The sequence below is a fragment of the Mugil cephalus genome, chromosome 16 (assembly GCF_022458985.1).
Source record: "Mugil cephalus isolate CIBA_MC_2020 chromosome 16, CIBA_Mcephalus_1.1, whole genome shotgun sequence".
NCBI classification, from domain to species: Eukaryota; Metazoa; Chordata; class Actinopteri; order Mugiliformes; family Mugilidae; genus Mugil; species Mugil cephalus.
The window spans coordinates 1036586-1056641 of NC_061785.1; the positions used below are offsets into that span (position 1 = coordinate 1036586).

Below are 20056 nucleotides of genomic sequence, written 5' to 3' on the forward strand. Positions count from 1 at the left end.
GACCGTGGGCGACAGGGTTGGTGGCTCTAAGACTCCTGTCACCCCCCCCCAACCCCCGGACCCTTTTCCTCTAGTGCTGGTTCCAGAGTTGAGGTTTGACTCCCGGTACGCCTTAGTCCATAAACTGGGCTCCTGGTCAGAGCCGCTAACCCGGTACCATCCAGAACTCCTTCCGTCCTCGAGGTCCAGTCGTCCTGAGCGTTGTGGGAGTTCTGTGACTCAGTCTTGACTCCTTCTCTTTCTGTTCTCAGCTCTGGAGACGTCAAAGTGGGTCCGTCGTCTCAAAGCCTCCCCCCTCGATACAAGAAGAGTCCGTGGACGGCGGCCACGCTGGCCCAGGAGGCCAAGGAGCTCACACGGACAGTCCGAGCCATCCTGGAGGTCGACTGTAAGTGATCTCAGCTCCATGCATGACGGCCTGCACGTCCTCCTCCTCCTCCTCTTTCACCTCCTCCACCACCTCCTCCTGCCCTGCATGCGACTCCTGCCGGACGGAGCCGGAACCGAACCGCCACTGGTGACTGTCCTCCCCCGTTTCAGTGCTGACCTTCTAGACGACCGAGCCGACTATCAGGAAGGCGTCGGCCCAGGACAGTCCTCCATCTGAACTCTTCCCCGACTGCTCCTCCTCGTCTCCTCTGCTCACGGACTCTTCAAGTCTGCATGAACACTGTCTGATAGCGTGAAGCAGCTCGTTGATCTTCAACGTTTTAACCCGGAGACGGTGCAGCAGCTCCTCTTCAGGTTAGAACGCTGGAGAGAAACTCGGACACATGAAGGTTTTCAAGTTCGGTCCACTGGTCCACTTTCAGACCCAAACTACCAGACAGGACGGCCACAAGGTTATTTATTCTGAATATTTTGTGTATGTTGTGAGATGTTTCTAGAAATGTTGAACTATGTCTTTCTTTCCAAAATTAAATGGAAATCAAACTCAGAAAATCCAAAGAGCGCTGAATAACGGCAGCTGGACTGAACCTTCGCCACTTGTTCGAGTAGCTTCTTCGCTTCGCCGCTCATGAGTGGATGAGTCTTCAGTATCTCTGCCTTTATTCAACGTCTTTTAGATAATCATGACCTGGATGACTGAGAACCTTCACCAACTCTGAAAATTAACGCTGTTTGCCTAATGAAGCAAATAATGTGACCTAAACTAACCAAACTATTTATATAGTGACGAGAATATCTGCACCAACACAAGTAAGGTTGTTAGTATTCTGAATATATCCTGGTTTATAGTTTTCAGAAATGTTAACCTACTCGTTCTGAAGGCAAAAGCCAAAACTCAGATCCGATCAGATCAAGCGACTGATGAACCGAACTTGTCCAACCTGTCGTCGTCGTCCTTTAAACGTCCCTCAGCCTCAGCCTCTGTATCAGTACACACCATCATCTATCAGTCAATATAAACCAATGGAAACAGTATCATAAGGTTGCCATGTGCCGTAGCTAACCTCCTGTAGCTCTCTGTTAGCTGCTCAGTGTTTCACTCGGTGTCTGTGCAGTAGTTTAGTAACAACACAACAAAACGCCATCAAACAACAACATGAGGAGAAATCCTGCAAACTGAGGTCAGGAAAGAAGAAAACCAGCCACGTCGTCACAGCGGGAACTCAGACTGAAGGACTCCGGTCTGACGACGGGACGCTTTAGACGCTTTTATCACATTTGGAGTTGTTTGCTGTTTGTTATTTTTCAGAGTAAATATTCTGAAACAAGCTGCAGATCATGAGTTGTTCTTTGTGCAGAAACTGTTCGACCACATGAGTTGAGACTGATGCCATAAAATAAAAGAAGCAGAAAGTGATGCAGAATAAGATGCAGTCTTGATGTATCTACGCTCGTCTTAGAAAGTCTGGGCTGCGAACACACGATGAACAAGCAGAACATAAAAATAAGTCAAGTGTATAGATTCTATTTGAAGAGAAAATACTAGAAATAACGGCACCATCTGGGTTCACAACATGCTCCATCAGCAGGGTGGATCTGGTGATAGCATTAGCCTAAACCAGCTAGCATTAGCCTAAACCAGCTAACATTAGTCTACGCCCGCTAGCATTACCCTAAACCAGCTAACATTAGCCTAAACCAGCTAACATTAGTCTACGCCCGCTAACATTAACCTAAACCAGCTAGCATTACCCTAAACCAGCTAACATAGCGAGCTCTTCTTCCTTCAAGCCGGTATCATCATGGTGGATCTGGTGGTAGGATTACCCAGAATGCTTTTCACATACCAAGTTCCTGATCAGTACTTGGATATCAAAATGTCCCTGAATGCACCAACGAGCGTGTTGTCTTAACAGACCTGGAAGGTAGGAAACATGTAGCATGAGTCCTCCAGCAAATAGACAGAGCCATCAGATAACCTGAAGGGTTTCCAGGAAGGAGTTCAGGTTTGCTTAGCAACACACGGAGCTCCAACTATGACCTGGAGAACCTCCACAAAAGCAATGGTGAGTATAATGATTCCAGCAAAAAGACCGAGCCGTCAGGTAATCTGAAGGGTTTCCAGGAAACTCATTGTGTGCTCAGGTTTTATTAGTGAGACATCAAATCAGCAAATAGACTCACAGTCAGTTGGTAGTTTGATAAATCACTGAAGCATTTCCAGTAAATACACAGTTCACACACATTGTTTGGCAGCAGATCATCTCCATGTTCCCCGGGTCCTATGTTCCCTGCTCTGTATGTGACCGGGGAACATAGGAACAAAGATACGCTCCTGTTTGGCTGTGGATGGTCTGGACTTTTAAGTGAATACTAAGAGTCAGAGGATTCAAGGAAATTGTTTTTTAGTTCAGGAAGAAGGACGACTGGAGATGAGATGTGTTCAAGAAAACCAACGAGTCTCGTTCCCTCTGGTTCGGTTTGTTTTTAGTTTTAGGATAAACTGTGACATGGACGACTGGGAACCTTCACAGACCCATGGAGAGTATATTATCTCCAGCAAATACACAGAACCATGACCCAGACTCATCGGTATGTTTTTTTTTTTCATATTGAGACGATTGGTTGAATGTTGATGAGTCTGTAGAACATCAGCCTGAGTTCACCTGAACAAAACACGTTGTCGATGTGAAACGTTTTGAAACATTTTAAGAACATTTTACTCAATAAAACCGTGGATGCTGATAAATGACAGTCGGCTGCAGTCAGATGATGGACTGATGAACGTCTGGAGCTGTCAGATCATTTTGGGCTCTGTGTATTTGCTGGAGGCGGTTGATGTTCGGTTTCTATTCAGCTGGAGGGAAGTGAGTTTTTGACACACTCACCTAATTTCCCTCCGTCAGAGCGTCGGTGGGAGGACGTGGGCACAGTTACATAACGAGCAGCCGTGGTTCGGCATCACAGACGTCCTGTTAGAGGTAATCAGAAAGTAGGTCAGCCCCGTCGCACTCACCTGTGGCTTACTTTCACTGTTGCCTGGAAACAATTGTCTCGTTAAACCATGAGGCTCAGAGCTGACGCCAGCGTTGGGCTTTTATTTTGAAGCAGCAGCTCCTCACACACAGAAGAAAGTTACGTGAAGTAAATCACACGCGCTTTTTCTCGAACAGATGCACGAGGAACAATCGGGGCCGAGCAGGTTCACCCACTTCACCTCATCCTCCGCCTCTGACACGGTTTCCATGACGACCGCCTGCCTTAGACTCGTATGCAGCGACATGGATCCTCCAGGAGAAACACATTCAGGCTTTAAAACACTACAAGCTTCTTCTCCTCCTTTAAAGGAGAAGGGAACCTTTTACCTGCAGAGCATTAAGTAAAACAATTAACGCTGAATTACAGCTTAAATTTGATCTAAATGTCAAACACTGACTTAAAATCTGCAGACAGGAGAGAACAGGACGGCGCTTAGTGGCTTTAACTTCATTACGCAACAAATACTGAAGACGAGGAACGAAACATCTGCTTTAAACTGATTAACTATATTTAACATTCACAGGAAACAAAAACACTTTTTAGTTCTTTTTTTTTCTGGTTTAAAAGTAAAATTTGTATTTGACCTAAAGACTTAAATAAAAGAGTTTAATCTGCTGTTGGAGACCTGGGGCCAAAGGCCTAAGAAAAGGCCTAGAGATCAGTCAGAGTCTCAAATAAAAAGAACTGACCTGAGACTGAGGTGAGTTTTACAGACTTTTCTCCGTTCGTCCTCCGACTACAAACTAAATGAACTCCGATCAATAATTCATAACATGTCAGCGACACGGCTGAATGGAACCGTTCCAAAGTGGAATTCGTGAAAAGCAAAACACTTGAGCGTTAATTAAATTTCTATCTGCGAGTCTGAACATAAAAACACTCATGAGTCATGTTGCATGAAAGTGGAATGAAATCGATGATGTGTGTCTGCAGGGAAATATCTAATGACACGTCTGGACATTTATAAAAGATGTTTCCAGTGAAGGAGAACTGGACGTCTTCTCTTTTAAAGGCTTTTTTCTGCCGTCGGATCCACAGAGACAGTTTTCAGGCTCGAATTTATTACATTTTCTGAGCAGATCGATGTGAGTCTGTGTGTGTTTGGAGTCGCTGCAGATAAAGTTGTTCCTCTGCAGTGACGTCTTTGGTCTCTGCGGTGGACCCTCGTCCCCCAGACAAAGAGTCTTTGATGAATGGTCTTGTAGGTTGTAGACGGACGGAGTGAAACCAGGTCTGTGAAATCTATCGTCACTCTTCGTATTCACAGCTTCACAAAGAGGCTTCCGGCCTCAGAGCGAGCGTCTTTGTTCCAGCAGCGACAGCCTCATTGTCGTCTCTGAGTAACTACATGAAGATTATTGTCCACACAGATGAGACCAGTCTGGTACGATGCAGCCGTCCGTCTCTCTGTGTGAGCATTAAATATGATGGAGGAGGTTTGGATCTGTGCCTACCGCTGGACCAGCACCAGGAACACATGATCCAGACTCTGTTCATTTCTTCTTAGTTTATGACGCTTAGTTATTTTAAGTTAAGTTCATCTCAACCTAAAACCTATGTCAGAAGTGGGATTCGAACCCACGCCTCCAGGGGAGACTGCGACCTGAACGCAGCGCCTTAGACCGCTCGGCCATCCTGACACGTCTGTCTGACTGTCTGATTGATTGATTGATTGATTGATTGATTGATTGATTGATTGATTGATTGATTGATTGGTTGATTGATTGATTGATTGATTGATTGATTGATTGATTGATTGATTGATTGATTGACGGACGGACGGACGGATGGATGGACGGACGGATGGACATCACCCAGACCTCCAGATGTGGACTGAAGACACCAGATCCGTAGAAGTTTCCATTCCAGTTTTTCAAAAATAAAAACTTATCTCTTTCCACTGAGATAAACCTTTAAATCGATACGTCTGAAAAACCTCATGAGAGTAGAGATGTTCAGACTGGACTGTGAAGACCAGGTCCCTGAGGGCGGATGCTAACGCTAGCAGCTACATGTTGTGGATGTCACTTCCTGGACACTGATTCTATCTGCTCGCTCCAGTTTAAGATCATCAGAAGAAACAGTTTGTATAAAATAAAGTAAATGACATGAGTAAAGGTCTGGGAACCAGCTCTGATCCGTGATAAGAGATGATGATACATGTTTGATCTTGAGCCTTTTATTCTGTGTGAACAGTTCGGGGTCAGTTGGTCTGATGTGCTTTTGTTCAGTGAAAAGTAAAATGAGGTTGACGGACTCATATTAAAGCTGATACGAGGCGAGAGGCTTGGTTACGTCCTGGAAAGATGAAGCTGCACATCACATTAAGTTCAGATGATATCCACTGAATGTGTTTTTATTCCTCACCTGCAGCTCTTCCTTACGGCTGGGACGAGGCCTTCACCGCCGACGGAGACAAATACTACATCAAGTGAGACGATACGATAAAATACGTTTTTCTCTTCACTGTTATTATTATAAATCAGGACAGAAAACACCAGAAAATATGAATGAAAATGAAAATATCAGTGTGTGAATGAGTGTGTGTGAGGTGGCCACTCATTAGCATTAATAACAACAACAACAACAACAACAACAATAATAACAATAATAATAATAATAATAATAGAGCTGACATCATGATCAGCTGATCATCATGGACATGAATCCTGCAGGCTTTAACACTAATAACCTTGTCCTTCCTCTGAGACAGTCACGTGACCCAGACTACGTCCTGGACTCTCCCCATCACCAGCGTCCCGGGGACGACTGGTCCTGCAGAGACCTCAGAGCCGGAGGGAGGACGGGACGCGGAGTCCAGTCCGTCCATAGAGACCGAGATGTAGAGAGAGAGGATTTATTTCTGATAATAAAAAGTTCTCCTGTTAAATCTGCTGGTTTGACTCATTTTTATGGAGACGTCGTTTCTTTATTTCTGCTTCTATATCTTCGTGTCTGTTAATTTATTTCCAGCCTCAGGGACGTCTCCTCCTCCGTGGATTGACCTTCTGTCCTGAGGCTGGGACACTTTCCCTCCACGCTGGACGGACTGAGACTGAACGGATCAACACGTCAGCGTTTCCAGCGCAGCCTGAAGATAAGAAAGAGATGACGGAGCTCATCATAAAAACGCTTTCTACCATCAACAGACGAGTTAGAAGAAAAACAAGGAAGCGGACGAACACAAACCTCATGACTCCACGGATCAGATCAGACGCACACGTTCATTTATACGCGTCTTTTAAACACTCTGACCTTTGTCCTCAAGTCAACAGCAGGTTTTAACCTTCGTTGTGAGGCCTCCTCCCTCCTCCCTCCTCCCTCCCCCTCCTTCCCCCTCCCTCCTTGTTGGATTCATACAGAGTCATGAAGCCTCCATCACGTCTCCATCACGTCTCCATCACGTCTCCTCTCTAATGTCCTTAGGGAGAAAATACACAAGCATCATCTGTAGAACATCATCAGGCTCCAAAGACGATCAATGGACAATGGACGCCCCCCCGCCCCCTCCCTAATTAACCTCCCCCCCCTCCCCCCTAATTAACGTCCTCTGATGAGCCGTTCTCTGCTGCAGAGCTTCATGAGGTCAGAGGTCAGATGAATCAGTCATGATCTCTGTATCTTTGTCTGTATCTTTGTCTGTGTCTTTGTCCATGAAGCTCAAAAGCCTCGTTCTCTGGATGAGAGGACGATCAGGTTTTTATTTATTCCAGTTAGTGGAGGACAAGACTTCTAGTTTTATCGTTTCTTCTCTTTCTTGATTCTTTCACGTCCTTCTCTTTTTCCTCTCTTATGTTTCCTCCTCTATCACGCTTCTCCTCACTTCTTCATTTCCCTCCTCTCCTTTCTTTTCCTCTCATCTCCTGTTTCCTCCTTCCCTTCCTCTCCTCTCTCCTTTCCTCTCCTCTCTCCTTTCCTCTCCTCTCTCCTCTTTCCTCTCCTCTCTCCTCTTTCCTCTCTCCTCCCCTCCCGCTGCAGGATTTGTGTTTCTCTCGCTCTGGAGCACATGAGATTCAATGTGACTGTGGGAGGGAGGAGGGGTGAGGGGGAGGAGAGAGGGGGTGAGGCGGCCTCTCATTGGTGGAAAGTAGGTCAGTCCGTCCCACTCGTGTGAGGCAGCATTCCAGAGAAGAAGAAGAAGAAGAAGCTCCAGGTGGTCAGAAAAAATAAAGATATTAACAATTATTATTATTATTATTATTATTATTATTATTATTATTATTATTATTATTATTATTATTGTTATTATTATTATTATTATTATTTGTTGACTATAATTACCTCCAGGATTCTTGTGTGATGCACCTTCCTGTTTATAAACGATGTAACTTCGTTGTCAACATCGTTTGTATTTAGAATCTTAATGAATGTGTTTTCTTCCACCTGTTTATTTCTCACCATTCATTTCATTTTTATTGTTTATTTGCACATTAATGAACAATCGTCCCGTAAATATGTGACTTTAGTTCAGGTCTAATATCCACCTGTGTAGTATTTAATACAACATCATAAGTATAAAATAACATTTCACTCGTGGCTTCATATTTGATGCATTTTTAACTTCTTTAAGTTGCTTTTTGAGTTTTGAGCCAAACGTTGAATAACCTGTTATCAGCTGATATAACGGAACCAAAATAAATAAAATAGAGAACATTCATTATTATACTAAGAATATTAAATGTAATATGTAGCTGTAGATGTGAATGTGTTTATATGTTAACAGATGATTTAAAAGCTGCAGAATGAGATTTAAAATAATAAAAACAAACAAACAGTCTCAGCTTTTAAATGAGTCTTTATGTAAAATGACAAAATGTGTGTCATGTGAAATTATGTGAAGTAAAGGGGGGGGGTGTTTATATGTGGTTGGGGGCGGGACCGGGGGCGGGGCCTGCCTCTCGCTGTGACGTCAGCAGACGGTGTTGGCTCGGTGGTGGGTCGGTGCGTGTCCTCCTCCTGCTGCAGAGACCGATGAGGCTCCTCTGCGTCTGAGCGCTTCTTCTTTTTACTTTTTACTTTTGCTCCGTTTCATTTTTATCTTTTCGTCGTCTTTTGCTTTTTTTCTTCTTGTTCTTTGTCTTGGTTAAATTGGATCCAGGGAGTCGTCGTGATGGAGAAAATGTCCCGACATCCAGCCGCGCTCACCCCGAGCTTCCTGAGCCCATCGACGCACGGAGTCCTGAAGTCTCTGCTGGAGAACCCGGTGAAGCTGCCTCCGCATCATGAAGGTGAAGTCATGAGGTCTCACATCAACACCGCAAACTTTCCTCCCAGCCTGTGGAATGCAGCCTGGCCACATCATTAGGTACAGCAGTGACAGCAGCAGTGCTGCTCCAGGTCTGGACCTGTTCCTATTATTTTGGCCATCCTTTTTTAACATTAAAACAGCCACGAAAAGGTTTTAGATCAGAATGCATTCACCAGTGTACCTAATAAAGTGGCCAGGGGCTGTGTAATGATGTTGGCATGAGAAAAAAGAAACTAAACATCAGTTCAGAACTGTCACATCAGATTTTACACTCATTCTGAATAATATCATATAATATATATATAATATTATACATTTATATTCATATTTCTGCAGAAAGTGACCAAGTCTGAGCTGCACAACACGATAAATTCAGATATTACCGCCTTTAAACACCGTTTAGATCAGAATGCATTCACTAGTGTACCTAATAAAGTGGCCAGGGGATGTGTAATGTGTTGGCATGAGAAAAAAGAAACTAAACTTTTCTCAAACATCAGATCAAGGCTTTAGTTCTGGACTGTTACATCAGAATTCATTTGTACCTAATATTTTGGCCAGTCAGTGCATATACTGTGTAAAACCTCTCAGATTAGTTTCCCAACATCTCATCATCACATAACTTCATTTAAATATCATAGACAAAGAACAGAATGAAAGCAGCTGGTGATCAAACGTTACTTCTTCAACTCTGAGATTCTTCTGTTCACTGATGAATTAACTGGACAAACATGAAGAATATCGTTAAATGGAGCAGTTTAATCAGATAATTACATTTATATTCACATTTCTGCAGAAAGTGACCAGGACCAGGACGTTACCACCTTTCAGCATGAGCTCAACATTATTCAGATTAGAATGCGCTAGCGTTCACTAGCGTACCTAATGAAGTGGCCACAGGGCGTTGGATTAATATCTGAACATCTGGTGATGGTTGAATGTGTCAGGATTTCACAAATGATCGAGTTTAAACGGCACCAAGCAAACTCTTTCTAATGATTCGTCTGCAGATTGTTTTACTCACGTCTCTTCTTTTATCTAAATGTCCTAAAATATGAACATGTACATTTTAAAATCTGAAAAGTCTGAACATCCTTGGATTACAGTCATTAAACAGATTGTAAAACTATAAACATGTGTAGAAGATAAACTCGTCTCTTCCCTGAAACGAACTCTGACCTCTGAGGTCTGGACACGTATTAAGATTTTTAGCAGAAAAAAATAAATTATTTCCATTAAATTCTCTTGAGACTAATTTGCTTGAGTTGAGTCTAAAGTTTAAGTCACATTTCAGCTGAAACTCTCAGGTGCATGTAAAATGTTCCTGTGAAGCAGAAGGAAGTTGGTTCCTGTTGCAGAGACGTTCAGAAGCCGTCGCTGCAGCTTGAGGCCACATCAGAGTTGTGATGTTATTGGAGCAGGTTTAAAGGAGGAGGTCACTCCTCTGCTCAGGTTTCAGCATGTTGACGGTTCTGGGCTGGAAAGATACAACATAGAAGGAATTTAACGTTAACTTCTGTTTTTAAACATAAACAGTAACTGTGAAGTAGTTCCTTAGTTTTAAAAGCCCCATTCAGACGCCACACTATGAATATCAAGCTAATTATTAGATCCAGAAATAAAACTCTGGGTGGATGAAACTTTCTTAGTTTTAACCACAACTTAACAAAATAACATCATTCAATCAATATCAACCCTCTGGAGTCCAGAGTCTGACTCTGTTTGTCCTTGTTCCTGGTTTGGTTTCATTCTTTTCAGCTCAACTTTACAATTATTTTATTATTATTTAAGGTCCGAACAGAAATGGGGAAGAAAGCTGGTATCTCTGAATGTTTTCAAATCCATGATAAATTCCGTTTTCCATTTGTATAAACATGTATTGGATCAATGTAATTATGTGTTGAAACTTTTTGTGCTGACATTCTTGGTCACGTCAGTGCAGATCACACACACACGTATTCTGGACTTGCAAAAAACTAAAAGGGTATTGGATCAAATATGGCAGAGTTTACACAAAGTGATACACAAAACATGTAAGACATTGTATTTGGGAAACTTGACACACAACATGATACAAAAAGAGAAAAAAGATGAGTATTTGGTTAAAATACTATTATCGGCAAGTAAAAAAGTAATTACCAGATCATGGTATAAAGTGGAGCCACTGACTAAGGAGCACTGTTGAAGAAATATTTATAATGGAGAAACTACAGGAAATACAATTTGAAGAAAAATGGGAAAAATGGATTGGTTATAGGGGGACAGAGGAGGACACCAACACCATTGCCGGTCAATGAGGACATTGGTGTAACATTGACGAAGAATATAAATCTCCTGTGCCCTGACGCTGTAACTGTTAAAACCACTGTTAAAAATTCTAATAAAAAATAAGTTCCATTAAAATTATTTAGGATCATGTCCAAAACTACCAGGTGTCCAACACTAGTTATAACCTGATCTACAGGCTGAAGTTTAGAAACAGACTCAGAGAGAAGCGTCTTGATGCTACGTCGTGTGACTCCAAGGTTAAAGGACTAATGTTGAATCCATCAGACTGAGTGTGTGAACGTGTCCTGATGAGTTTAGTTTTCGTTGTACTGACTGAATCCTTCCCTCCATCGTGCAGCTTTCAGCAAGGAGCAGGAGAAGGAGAAGAACCTGGAGGAGGAGCGCAGCGTCCCCCAGTCGGCCTTCCTGGGCCCCACCCTGTGGGACAAGACCCTCCCCTACGATGGTGACACCTTCCAGCTGGAGTACATGGACCTGGAGGAGTTCCTGTCTGAGAACGGCATCCCATCCAGCCCCTCCCACCACCGCCACGACCCCCACCAACCACACGCTCCGCCGCGGCCTCCACACATCATGGCGTCGGTTCCTCCCACGCCCACGCCGTCAGTGATCGACCTCAGTAACCACGCCTCCACCTCCGTACACACAACCATCGTCTCTCCAAACTGCCTCCACAGCAGCCCGGCCAGAGCAGGTAACACAACCACCGCCTCACGCTGGGTCTGCGTCTCACACAACCACCACACAACCACCACACTCTGGTCTCATCAGGATCTTGTCCTGGTTAGTTTTCAGGTCTAGATAAAGTAGAGCATCATCGATGTACAGGAGTAGTTTGTACATATTTGTGAATATATCTTTATTTTATTAATCTGATATTAATTCATAAAAGATCTTTTTTTTTTTTAAATATCCAGTAGTTCCTGAGTTGCTTTTCCTTTCATTATGTGAAACCAACTCTGAGAGCAGAGAACTCTTCCTGGTCTTCTAGAGTCGACTGGATTCAGTCCAGTAAATCTTTCTTTCAGAGTTCTCTTTCAGTGTGGAGAGAGGAGCTCGTACATTGTGTTCTCTACTCCAGAAATGTTCTGGTCCTCCAACGCTGCCATAAACTCCCCAACCCTCTCTGGAAGATTAGTCTCTTCTCTTCTTCTAAACGTTGCAGCGTTCAGTGTTTGTTGTTGTTGTTGTTTGGCTGCATCCTTTGACCTGAGTGGACTCCATCATCTCCTACCACCACCTCACATCACATCCACATCACACTAGTCAGGAAATATCCACCATTACTACAGCACACAGGTCTAGTTACAGGGTTTTAGTTCTTCTTCTTCTTCTGGGATTTTTGTCAGCTTTGATGCTGGCCAACCACCGCTAAACAGAAACAGAAGAAGAAGCTTTGACGCAACAGAGACGTGGTTTTTGTTAATGGCAGACCTCCAGGAATGTAAACTGTGATTGGTCCAAAATGCATTTCCTTGTGAATCAGTTCAGTTCAGTTCGTAAAGTTTTCCTCAAAGATGGCTGGATGCCATTTAGCGTTCCTGTGAAGTAATTGCGGAGTGTCCTCTCTTTTTGCACCAGGTATAAATGTATAAAGATAAAAATGTTTTTATTGTCGTAAATCAAACGTTGGTTTAAGGGACAAGGTTCAGATGTTTTCCGTTACGGTGGCAGAGAGTGGTGTTGGGTGGTTGGTGGAGGAGGAGCTCAGGTACATTCACCTTGAACGATGTGATACAGATGTGATATAGACGTGATATAGCAGAGTATAAACACTTTCTCCTGGTAGTAACGCTCACCCTGAATGCACCCTGTCAGAGAGGTGTCAGATTCAACACCTCGGCAGACGTCCTGGCCTCAGCCAGAGTCTGTGTGTGATTCTGTGTTTACTACCAAGCACCAGCTTAAAGGCGAGAACTTCCTCTTTAACTCTTCCTCCGTGTTCATTAGAGACAGAAAATGCACCGGTCTCTCCCAGCATGCAGAAACATGTGACCTGCAGGCCGGAGGGTGTGTGTTGTGTTGTGTTGTGTTGTGTGTGTGTGTGTGTGTGTGTGTGTGTGTGTGTGTGTGTGTGTGGCGTGAGTGTGTTTTGCATAGTGTTCCCTGCGAGTAGGCATCGTGTTATCACAGACATAGTTTCCACTGCAGAAGTACGTCACATGGCGGTAACTCCATCCACACACAAGTTCCAACAGTACGTCACATCGACAATAACACACACACACACACACACACACACACACACACATACACACACTCAGGGCTGAATGTGTGACTCATTGTGGAATACTCCTGCTGGCTCAGAGTTAATGATTCTTTTCTTTGACCTCATTCATTAAATCACACCGGTATCTGGTCTCATCGGATCCAAAGTTCCTGTGTTCACACCTGCTCTTAATTAATTAAAATGTGTCTCAATTAATTCGTCCCCAGTCAGAACTGGAGATCGAACAGCAGCGCCACCATGTGGTCAGTACAATAATGTATCAGCTGCTGTCTCTGATGGATCTCTACCTACAACTGGACCAGAACCAGGGACACATGGTTGGAGACTTGGAGACATGATCCAGATTTAGGAACCAGATAGAAAGACTCTCACATGTTCACAAGTTCTGATTTATTTCAGAGACAAAGACTCAGATTAGACCTGAACCCACAGGGCTTCCAACCTCAAAGTGAAACAAACTTCTCTGATAAGAAAGGAAATAAAGATTCCGGGATGTAAAAGATAATCAACACGATCACATCAATAATTAACCACGAGATGAATCTCACACAAACCTCCTCATATTCAACCACTCGAGATTTTACATCTGGTTCCTAAATCTGGATCATGTCTCCAAGTCTCCAACCATGTGTTCCTGGTTCTGGTCCAGTGGTAGGTAGAGATCCATCGGAGACAGCAGCTGATACAATATTCTACTGACCACATGGTGGCGCTGCTGCTGATTTACTCACAGACTGAGATTAGACCTCCAGTTCTGGCTGATGTTGAGGCGTCCTAAAACTAAAAACATCAAACTGAAGTAGTTCAGTAGAGTTTGTAATTTTCCACTGACTCTAGCTCCTCCAGGACTTCAAAGTTTCTGCTGTCACAGGTCACAGTAGAACCAAACAGTAGCTGTAATCTGCCGCTCCGTCGTCTAAATATAGCAAAGTAATCTGTAGCATAATCTGGCATATTTGTATTCCCACTTGGTCCCATGACTGTCCAGCAGATAAGGAGGCAGGAACAAGCGAGGTTAGTCAGGGTTCAGCCGATAATGAAAAACAAACCGACGGAGCGAGAGAGGAGGTGGACGGACCAGGAAAGCACAAACATCCTCATCCTGCTCATTAGGTGGAGTCACTGCAGAGCCTGGAAGGATTCCTCCTGCCTTTTATTTCACTCTTCACTCACTGAAGTTTCTCTAATCATGTCTTGGCCTTTCTGAATCTGATAAGAACACAAGGATTTAAGAAGTCGAGGAAATATGCAGCTCTCTGTCGTGGATGTTTGTTGTGTTTGGGGCTCTGGTTCATCCTGTGACTTGGTGGGAGGCCAGTGCTTGTACTTCTAAGATCAGACCATTTAAACCCTCTGGAGATCTGACGCCTAAATATTTGACTGATTTCAAGTTTAAGTTGAGTTAAACAGGAGTGAACGACGTCAAAACAAACCCACAATCTATCGCAGGGTCATTGGGGGGTGGAGCCTGTCTCAGCTAACGTTAGCTAACAAATTGGACAGGGCTAACACTGAAAGACAAAACAACTGTCAAACAACTAACGAAGCCTGACTGTAGCAACTCAGCAGTAAATAAGAGCATCATCAGCATAAAGGCGAGTTTGTGAACTCATTAGGAACTAGTTACACACATAGTTATGTCCAGTCTGCCGTGAACTAGCCAGGATGTTTTGGAGTTTGTGTTCTGGACTCTAGATGGACTAGAGAGCACAAGGTACGAGCTCCTCTTTCCACGCTACATTAAAATCTATTGGACTGGATCCAGTCGACTCTAGAAGGACAGACGTTAGGAAGCTACAGGACACTGACTCTAGGACCTTTGAGATCAGATGCAAATCAGAAAAAGTTATTACAGAAAATAGAATTTATAGATATTTATATAAATTTATTGTAAGGATTATGAGACAGTCAGTGTTTAATGATCACTGAACCACAGACAAGGGGTTAAATGGATGTATCAGGGACCACTGACAAGATTTTAGACTTTATCTAGGAAGGAAGGAAGGAAGGAAGGAAGGAAGGAAGGAGTGAACTCGGGTTCATCTGAGGTTCTTGTTTTCTTACATCTCTCTCCTCTGAGGTCACAGATGTGGTGATTGAAAACGTAAATGTTTTTTAAATTTATCGGCTTTGGTCCCTGATAAGGAGTCCTGTCTGTGAATCATTACCTCCAATAGAACCATAGTAAGCTCTTCATGGAAAGTGAAAGGAGACTTTCAACCAGAAGCTTCTTTAAAAAGATAAATCTATTTCCACTTTCCTGGCACAGTCTAACCTCCATATTCACACTTAATCAGTCTTTTTATCTGGATAATTTACCATGCAACATCTGAGACTGCTAGTGTGTTTTCTTAGATGAATTCTCAGATGAATACTAGTGTGTGAAGTTTAAAGAGTTAACCAGGTCGACAGCAGGTGTCGTTCTTCTCCGTCTATAACTGTTGGCTAATGAAAACACCCACAGTTAGAGTTACATAACAGCTCCAGAGACAAAGACGAGAGAAGAAAACGAACTGAAATCAGAGATGGAGAAAAACTGAAGTTTAAAGCATCAGTGCTGTGGTTAAAGAACTAAACTCAGAGCATGTTTGTTGTTTGGTTAAAAAGGGCAAAGAGAGAAAACGTGAAGCTGAAACCGATCTGATCTGCAGTTCTTCGTGAGAGAGCGATGACGATGGTCATACATTATCAGATTTTACATTTTCACAGGGCGGCTGTGCCCACGTTTCCCGTCTCCGCCGGTCGCCCACTCAGCTCAGAGCAGATCAGCTGTTCAGGTCTTAATCACTGACACAAAGCTTCAGGCTGTTCCACCGGAAACTGTTTGGTCTGTTGCACAGTCACATTTTTAAAAAGCTTTAACCCTCCATGGACCAGGAACCATATGTGGTAACTTCATCTCTCAGTGAGGTTTATTGTCATGTGGTTTTCATTGAGCCAATCAGAGAAGATCAAGGAACCATCCTCAGGTCTAATCAGGGTCTAATGTGGTCTACAAGGTCCCCCCTCTGACCTGGTTTATTAGGAACCATGAAGAAGAACAAGTGTCCTAATGTTTCTAATGTGATGATGTTGACAAGTGTCTGAATCAGCTCTGATGTTCTAATGTGACAAGTACATGTTTACATTAGTTTAAGGACCAGGAACCAGATATGTGACCAGGAACCAGATATGAGACCAGGAACCAGATATAAGATATATATATCCGGTTATGTCTATCTATCTATCTAACCGGAACTATAGTACAATAGTAAATTTGAAAGAATGTAGAAAATATACAAAAAACAACAGCGATGTGGTGTGGAATGAAAATTAAAATTGCTAAAAATAGGTAATTTAATATAATTACTAAGATTATGAAATGTAGACAGTGAGGTCGCTTGTGCAAGATGATTTTCTCCACTTTTTTTTTTTTTTTTTAAAGTAAAACAATCATGTGATGTGGTATAGTAAAACTCTAGGGTCGAAATTTAGGATTTGCAAGTAATTCAATGAGAGGCCTGTGAAGGTTTATAGTCCTGGTTTGTCTGCAAAGCTGTTTGTCACCACCTAGTGGCTGCAGCTTGTCACTGCATGTACTGGATGCATCCGAATGCTGCAGCTCTGAGCTTTTACCATGGGAATAATCACACTGTATTTATATGAGACACACTGTGGAGTCACGGGAGTCTCCTTTACTCTTTTTAATATGTTTAATCTCAGCTGAACCTTTCCTCTCCGTCTCCCTCCAGGCCTCCCAAACTCCAGAAACACTCCCAGCCCCATCGATCCAGACTCCATCCAGGTTCCCATCGGCTACGAGCCCGACCCGGCCGACCTGGCTCTGTCCAGCGTTCCGGGTCAGGAGATGTTCGACCCACGCAAGCGCAAGTTCTCCGCCGAGGAGCTGAAGCCACAGCCCATGATCAAGAAGGCTCGCAAGGTTTTCATCCCCGAAGACCTGAAGGTAATTTGGAGCCGGTTCTGACCAGGCAGCTACAAACCCTTTAACCACGTCCACCAGACAAACCCAGTACTGAAGCGTCCAGTGTCTAGAGTCTAACCACATGATTCTACATCAGCTATGAACCACATGGAGACTGGATTCATAGAATCTGAACCTTTAGTCTCCATCTAGTGGTGTAATGGTGCTACTACAGACAGAGAACGTGAGCTTTGGTGGCTGGTGTTCAGACTCATCCATTAGTGACGATTACAGTGAAGCAGGCTTAAAGCAGCACGGCATGCTGGGACATAAGGAGCGAGAGGAGTGGTGGGCTCTGCTCACCTGTCCACCAGGAGAACCTCCCATTGGTCGACTCCAGGACCCGCGGGTTAAGAGGCTTATGTGAGAGTGAATGACGCCTGGATGAGAGGATTTAGCTTTTAGTTTGTTTAAATAAAACGTGGATCTGTGTCCTGCTGCAGAGACGAACGTCATGTCAAGTTATTACTGTTAGAAACAGAAAGAAAGAAGAGCTGCACCTTTAATTAGACCAGGCCGTCAGCAGAAAGAAGGAAACACAAAGTGACCTCCTTCCTTTGGTTCGTGTGAACCCACAATGAGTCCTGGTCCCGTTAAAGACCAGATACTGACCAGAAGAGGAGTTTAAACCTTGTTCTTTTGTTCTTTTCTTTAACTGAACTAAATCACAGAATCTGTTGGAATGAAATGAACTAATTAATTAATTGATCTGGTGTCTCCTCCCTCCTCCCTCTCGCCCTTCGAGCAGGATGACAAATACTGGGCTCGTCGTAGGAAGAACAACGTGGCGGCCAAGCGTTCGCGAGACGCCCGGCGGCTCAAGGAAAACCAGATCGCCATCCGGGCCGGGTTCCTGGAGAAGGAGAACTCGGCTCTGAGGCAGGAAGTGGCCGACCTGAGGAAGGAGCTGGGGCGAACCAAGAACGTCCTGGCCAAGTACGAGGCTCAGCACGGGCCTCTGTGAGGACGCACACATTCATACACAAATACACGTTAACATTGAGATAAACATGAAGACACGTGAAGAACGGTCCTGATCCACCAGCTCCTCTCACAGCAGCAGCTTCAGGCTGATCTGAAAACCAATCAAAAACAAACCATCTCCTCTCACCACAGAAACCTTTAAAATACACATGTTTAGTTTCATTAATACAATTAAAAGGTAGATTTTAACCAACAAACAGGAAGGAGCTGTTTTTAGCTGCGGATTAATCCAACGTCAGGATCAGGAAACATTTGTTTTTGTCTGTAAAATATTTCCTGGCTCAGTCAACATCTGCTCTCAGTTATTCTTGTTTTTTTTGGAGACTTTTTTTTTTTTTTTTAATGTTGATAAAAGCTCAAAATTTCACATTTTTTTAATAATGTTCCCTGAAATGCCAAAAAACTAACAAAAAAAAAGGGTTTTATTGCAGTTTTATGGCAAAATGTTTTATGACAAAGTCCTGATCTGAGAGTTCAGATCATTCAGAGGAACCTGGTCGGTTGAGTCTGTCTCTGCTCAGTGAACGGGACCTTCTGCTAATAAAGATAATAAAGATAATAAAAATAATCTGGAATCGTTTTAAATTTTAAATATGACCACGATCACTTGTGCACGTTGTCTTCACATGTGGCACTTTTGTGTAACCTTTGATGACTTGATGCAAACAAGACAAGACAAAGTCAGATGATGATTGTTGAAACCCTGCCACTTTATTAGGTACACCAGTGAATGTAGTTTCTGTCCCGTTTAACTCATCCTCCACAGAGAGAATCCAGGTGAATCATCCGTCTGAAAACATCAACTCAACACTGTTTACATTAGAATGACTTCACCAGTGTACCTAATAATCTGGACGGGGGGGTCTCGTGTTTTTGTGACGTGTTGAAGACAAATCGGCGGCTACAGGTATTTTAGATTTTTAGATTTGAAGCTACAAACTACAAACCAAAGACGAGCTTAATTCAGAAAGCAGGATTTTATTTGATAGCTTTGTTTCAGATATTCTTGGTTTTATTCTCCGTTTCAGTGCAATAGAAGGTTTTATGTTTTATTTTCAGTGGTGAGTGCGCCCCCTGGTGGCCGAGAGGGACATGAATGTATATTTGACCCGTTGGTTGTTGTCTTTTACTGTGGAATCACTTTAGTACAACTCTTTACTACTTCATGACCAAAAGAAAAGCATATATATATATATATATATATAGAGGATATATTGATATATTAAAGGTTTAATGTTTATACAGAGTTATTCTTGTTTTGTACAGTCTGTTTTCCTACTTAGATATTTCCTGTGTATTTTTGAGACGGTGTGTGACACATATAAAAATGATACAGTTGTAAAAGGAGCGGTGAGGGCGACGCGTGGTGGGCATTACGGTAAAATCCTCCAGAAATACCTCAAACCCTCCGTCACACCTGTGCAGGTGCAACGTCAGCTGTTCGCACCAGGTGCTCGTCCACTTTCACAAACCTGTGTATAGTTTGATATTTGGCCCAGAGGAATGTAACCAGCCAACACGAGGAACCCTCATTATTACAGGGTTCCTTCATCTGTCATTCATCTGTTCTCTCTGTTTGATTCTGTGTTTGTCTTTAATTATGTTCCTCATGATTAAAGGAATAAAGAAAAGTCAAAATCTACTTTGAGTCTGTCGTCCTTAAATAGATAGATGGATGGATAGATAGATAGATAGATAGATAGATAGATAGATAGATAGATAGATAGATAGATAGATAGATAGATAGATAGATAGATGGATGGATAGATGGATGGATGGATAGATAGATAGATAGATAGATAGATAGATAGATAGATAGATAGATAGATAGATAGATAGATAGATAGATGTCAAACATGTACATAATCAAAACAAGTGAAAAATAAATACAGGATTTACAGGATGTCTTATG

At 43.0% G+C, this 20056-nt stretch overlaps 2 protein-coding genes and 1 non-coding gene across 5 annotated transcripts in view; 2 read left to right on the plus strand and 1 right to left on the minus strand.

Moving 5' to 3' along the window:
* stxbp4 (syntaxin binding protein 4) overlaps nt 1–6319 on the plus strand; it is a 38611-nt gene extending 32292 nt beyond the window's left edge. The window contains exons 20-22 of one of the 2 annotated variants that reach the window (XM_047609016.1): nt 252–388; nt 5803–5860; nt 6143–6319. In XM_047609016.1, the coding sequence (XP_047464972.1) occupies nt 252–388; nt 5803–5860; nt 6143–6275 (328 nt within the window). In that variant the 3' untranslated portion in view covers nt 6276–6319. Of the gene's footprint in view, nt 1–251; nt 389–540; nt 1815–5802; nt 5861–6142 lie in introns of those variants that run through there. The other variant, XM_047609017.1, reaches the window with a different exon arrangement.
* trnal-cag lies at nt 4987–5069 on the minus strand. The gene has a single exon. It is a non-coding gene; the product is annotated as a tRNA-Leu (tRNA).
* Nucleotides 6320–8342: 2023 nt separating the features above from the next.
* On the plus strand, nt 8343–19786 carry hlfb (HLF transcription factor, PAR bZIP family member b). Of its 2 annotated transcripts, none has more exons than XM_047609033.1 (4): nt 8343–8657; nt 11304–11660; nt 16928–17142; nt 17906–19786. In XM_047609033.1, the coding sequence occupies exons 1-4, from the start codon at nt 8540–8542 to the stop codon at nt 18122–18124; spliced, it is 909 nt and encodes a 302-aa protein (XP_047464989.1). In that variant the 5' UTR covers nt 8343–8539; the 3' UTR covers nt 18125–19786. The 2 variants fall into 2 exon arrangements, with proteins under 2 accessions (XP_047464989.1, XP_047464990.1); XM_047609034.1 differs by having other exon boundaries at nt 8344–8657; nt 17909–19786.
* The last annotated feature ends 270 nt before the right edge of the window (nt 19787–20056 follow it).

Bases quoted from the DNA above. Each gene is read 5' to 3' on its own strand.
- hlfb (XM_047609033.1), top strand. From the start codon at position 8,540: ATGGAGAAAATGTCCCGACATCCAGCCGCGCTCACCCCGAGCTTCCTG. The intron at 8,658-11,303 runs GTGAAGTCATGA...TCCATCGTGCAG, and splicing joins GCTGCCTCCGCATCATGAAG to CTTTCAGCAAGGAGCAGGAG. The intron at 11,661-16,927 runs GTAACACAACCA...GTCTCCCTCCAG, and splicing joins CAGCAGCCCGGCCAGAGCAG to GCCTCCCAAACTCCAGAAAC.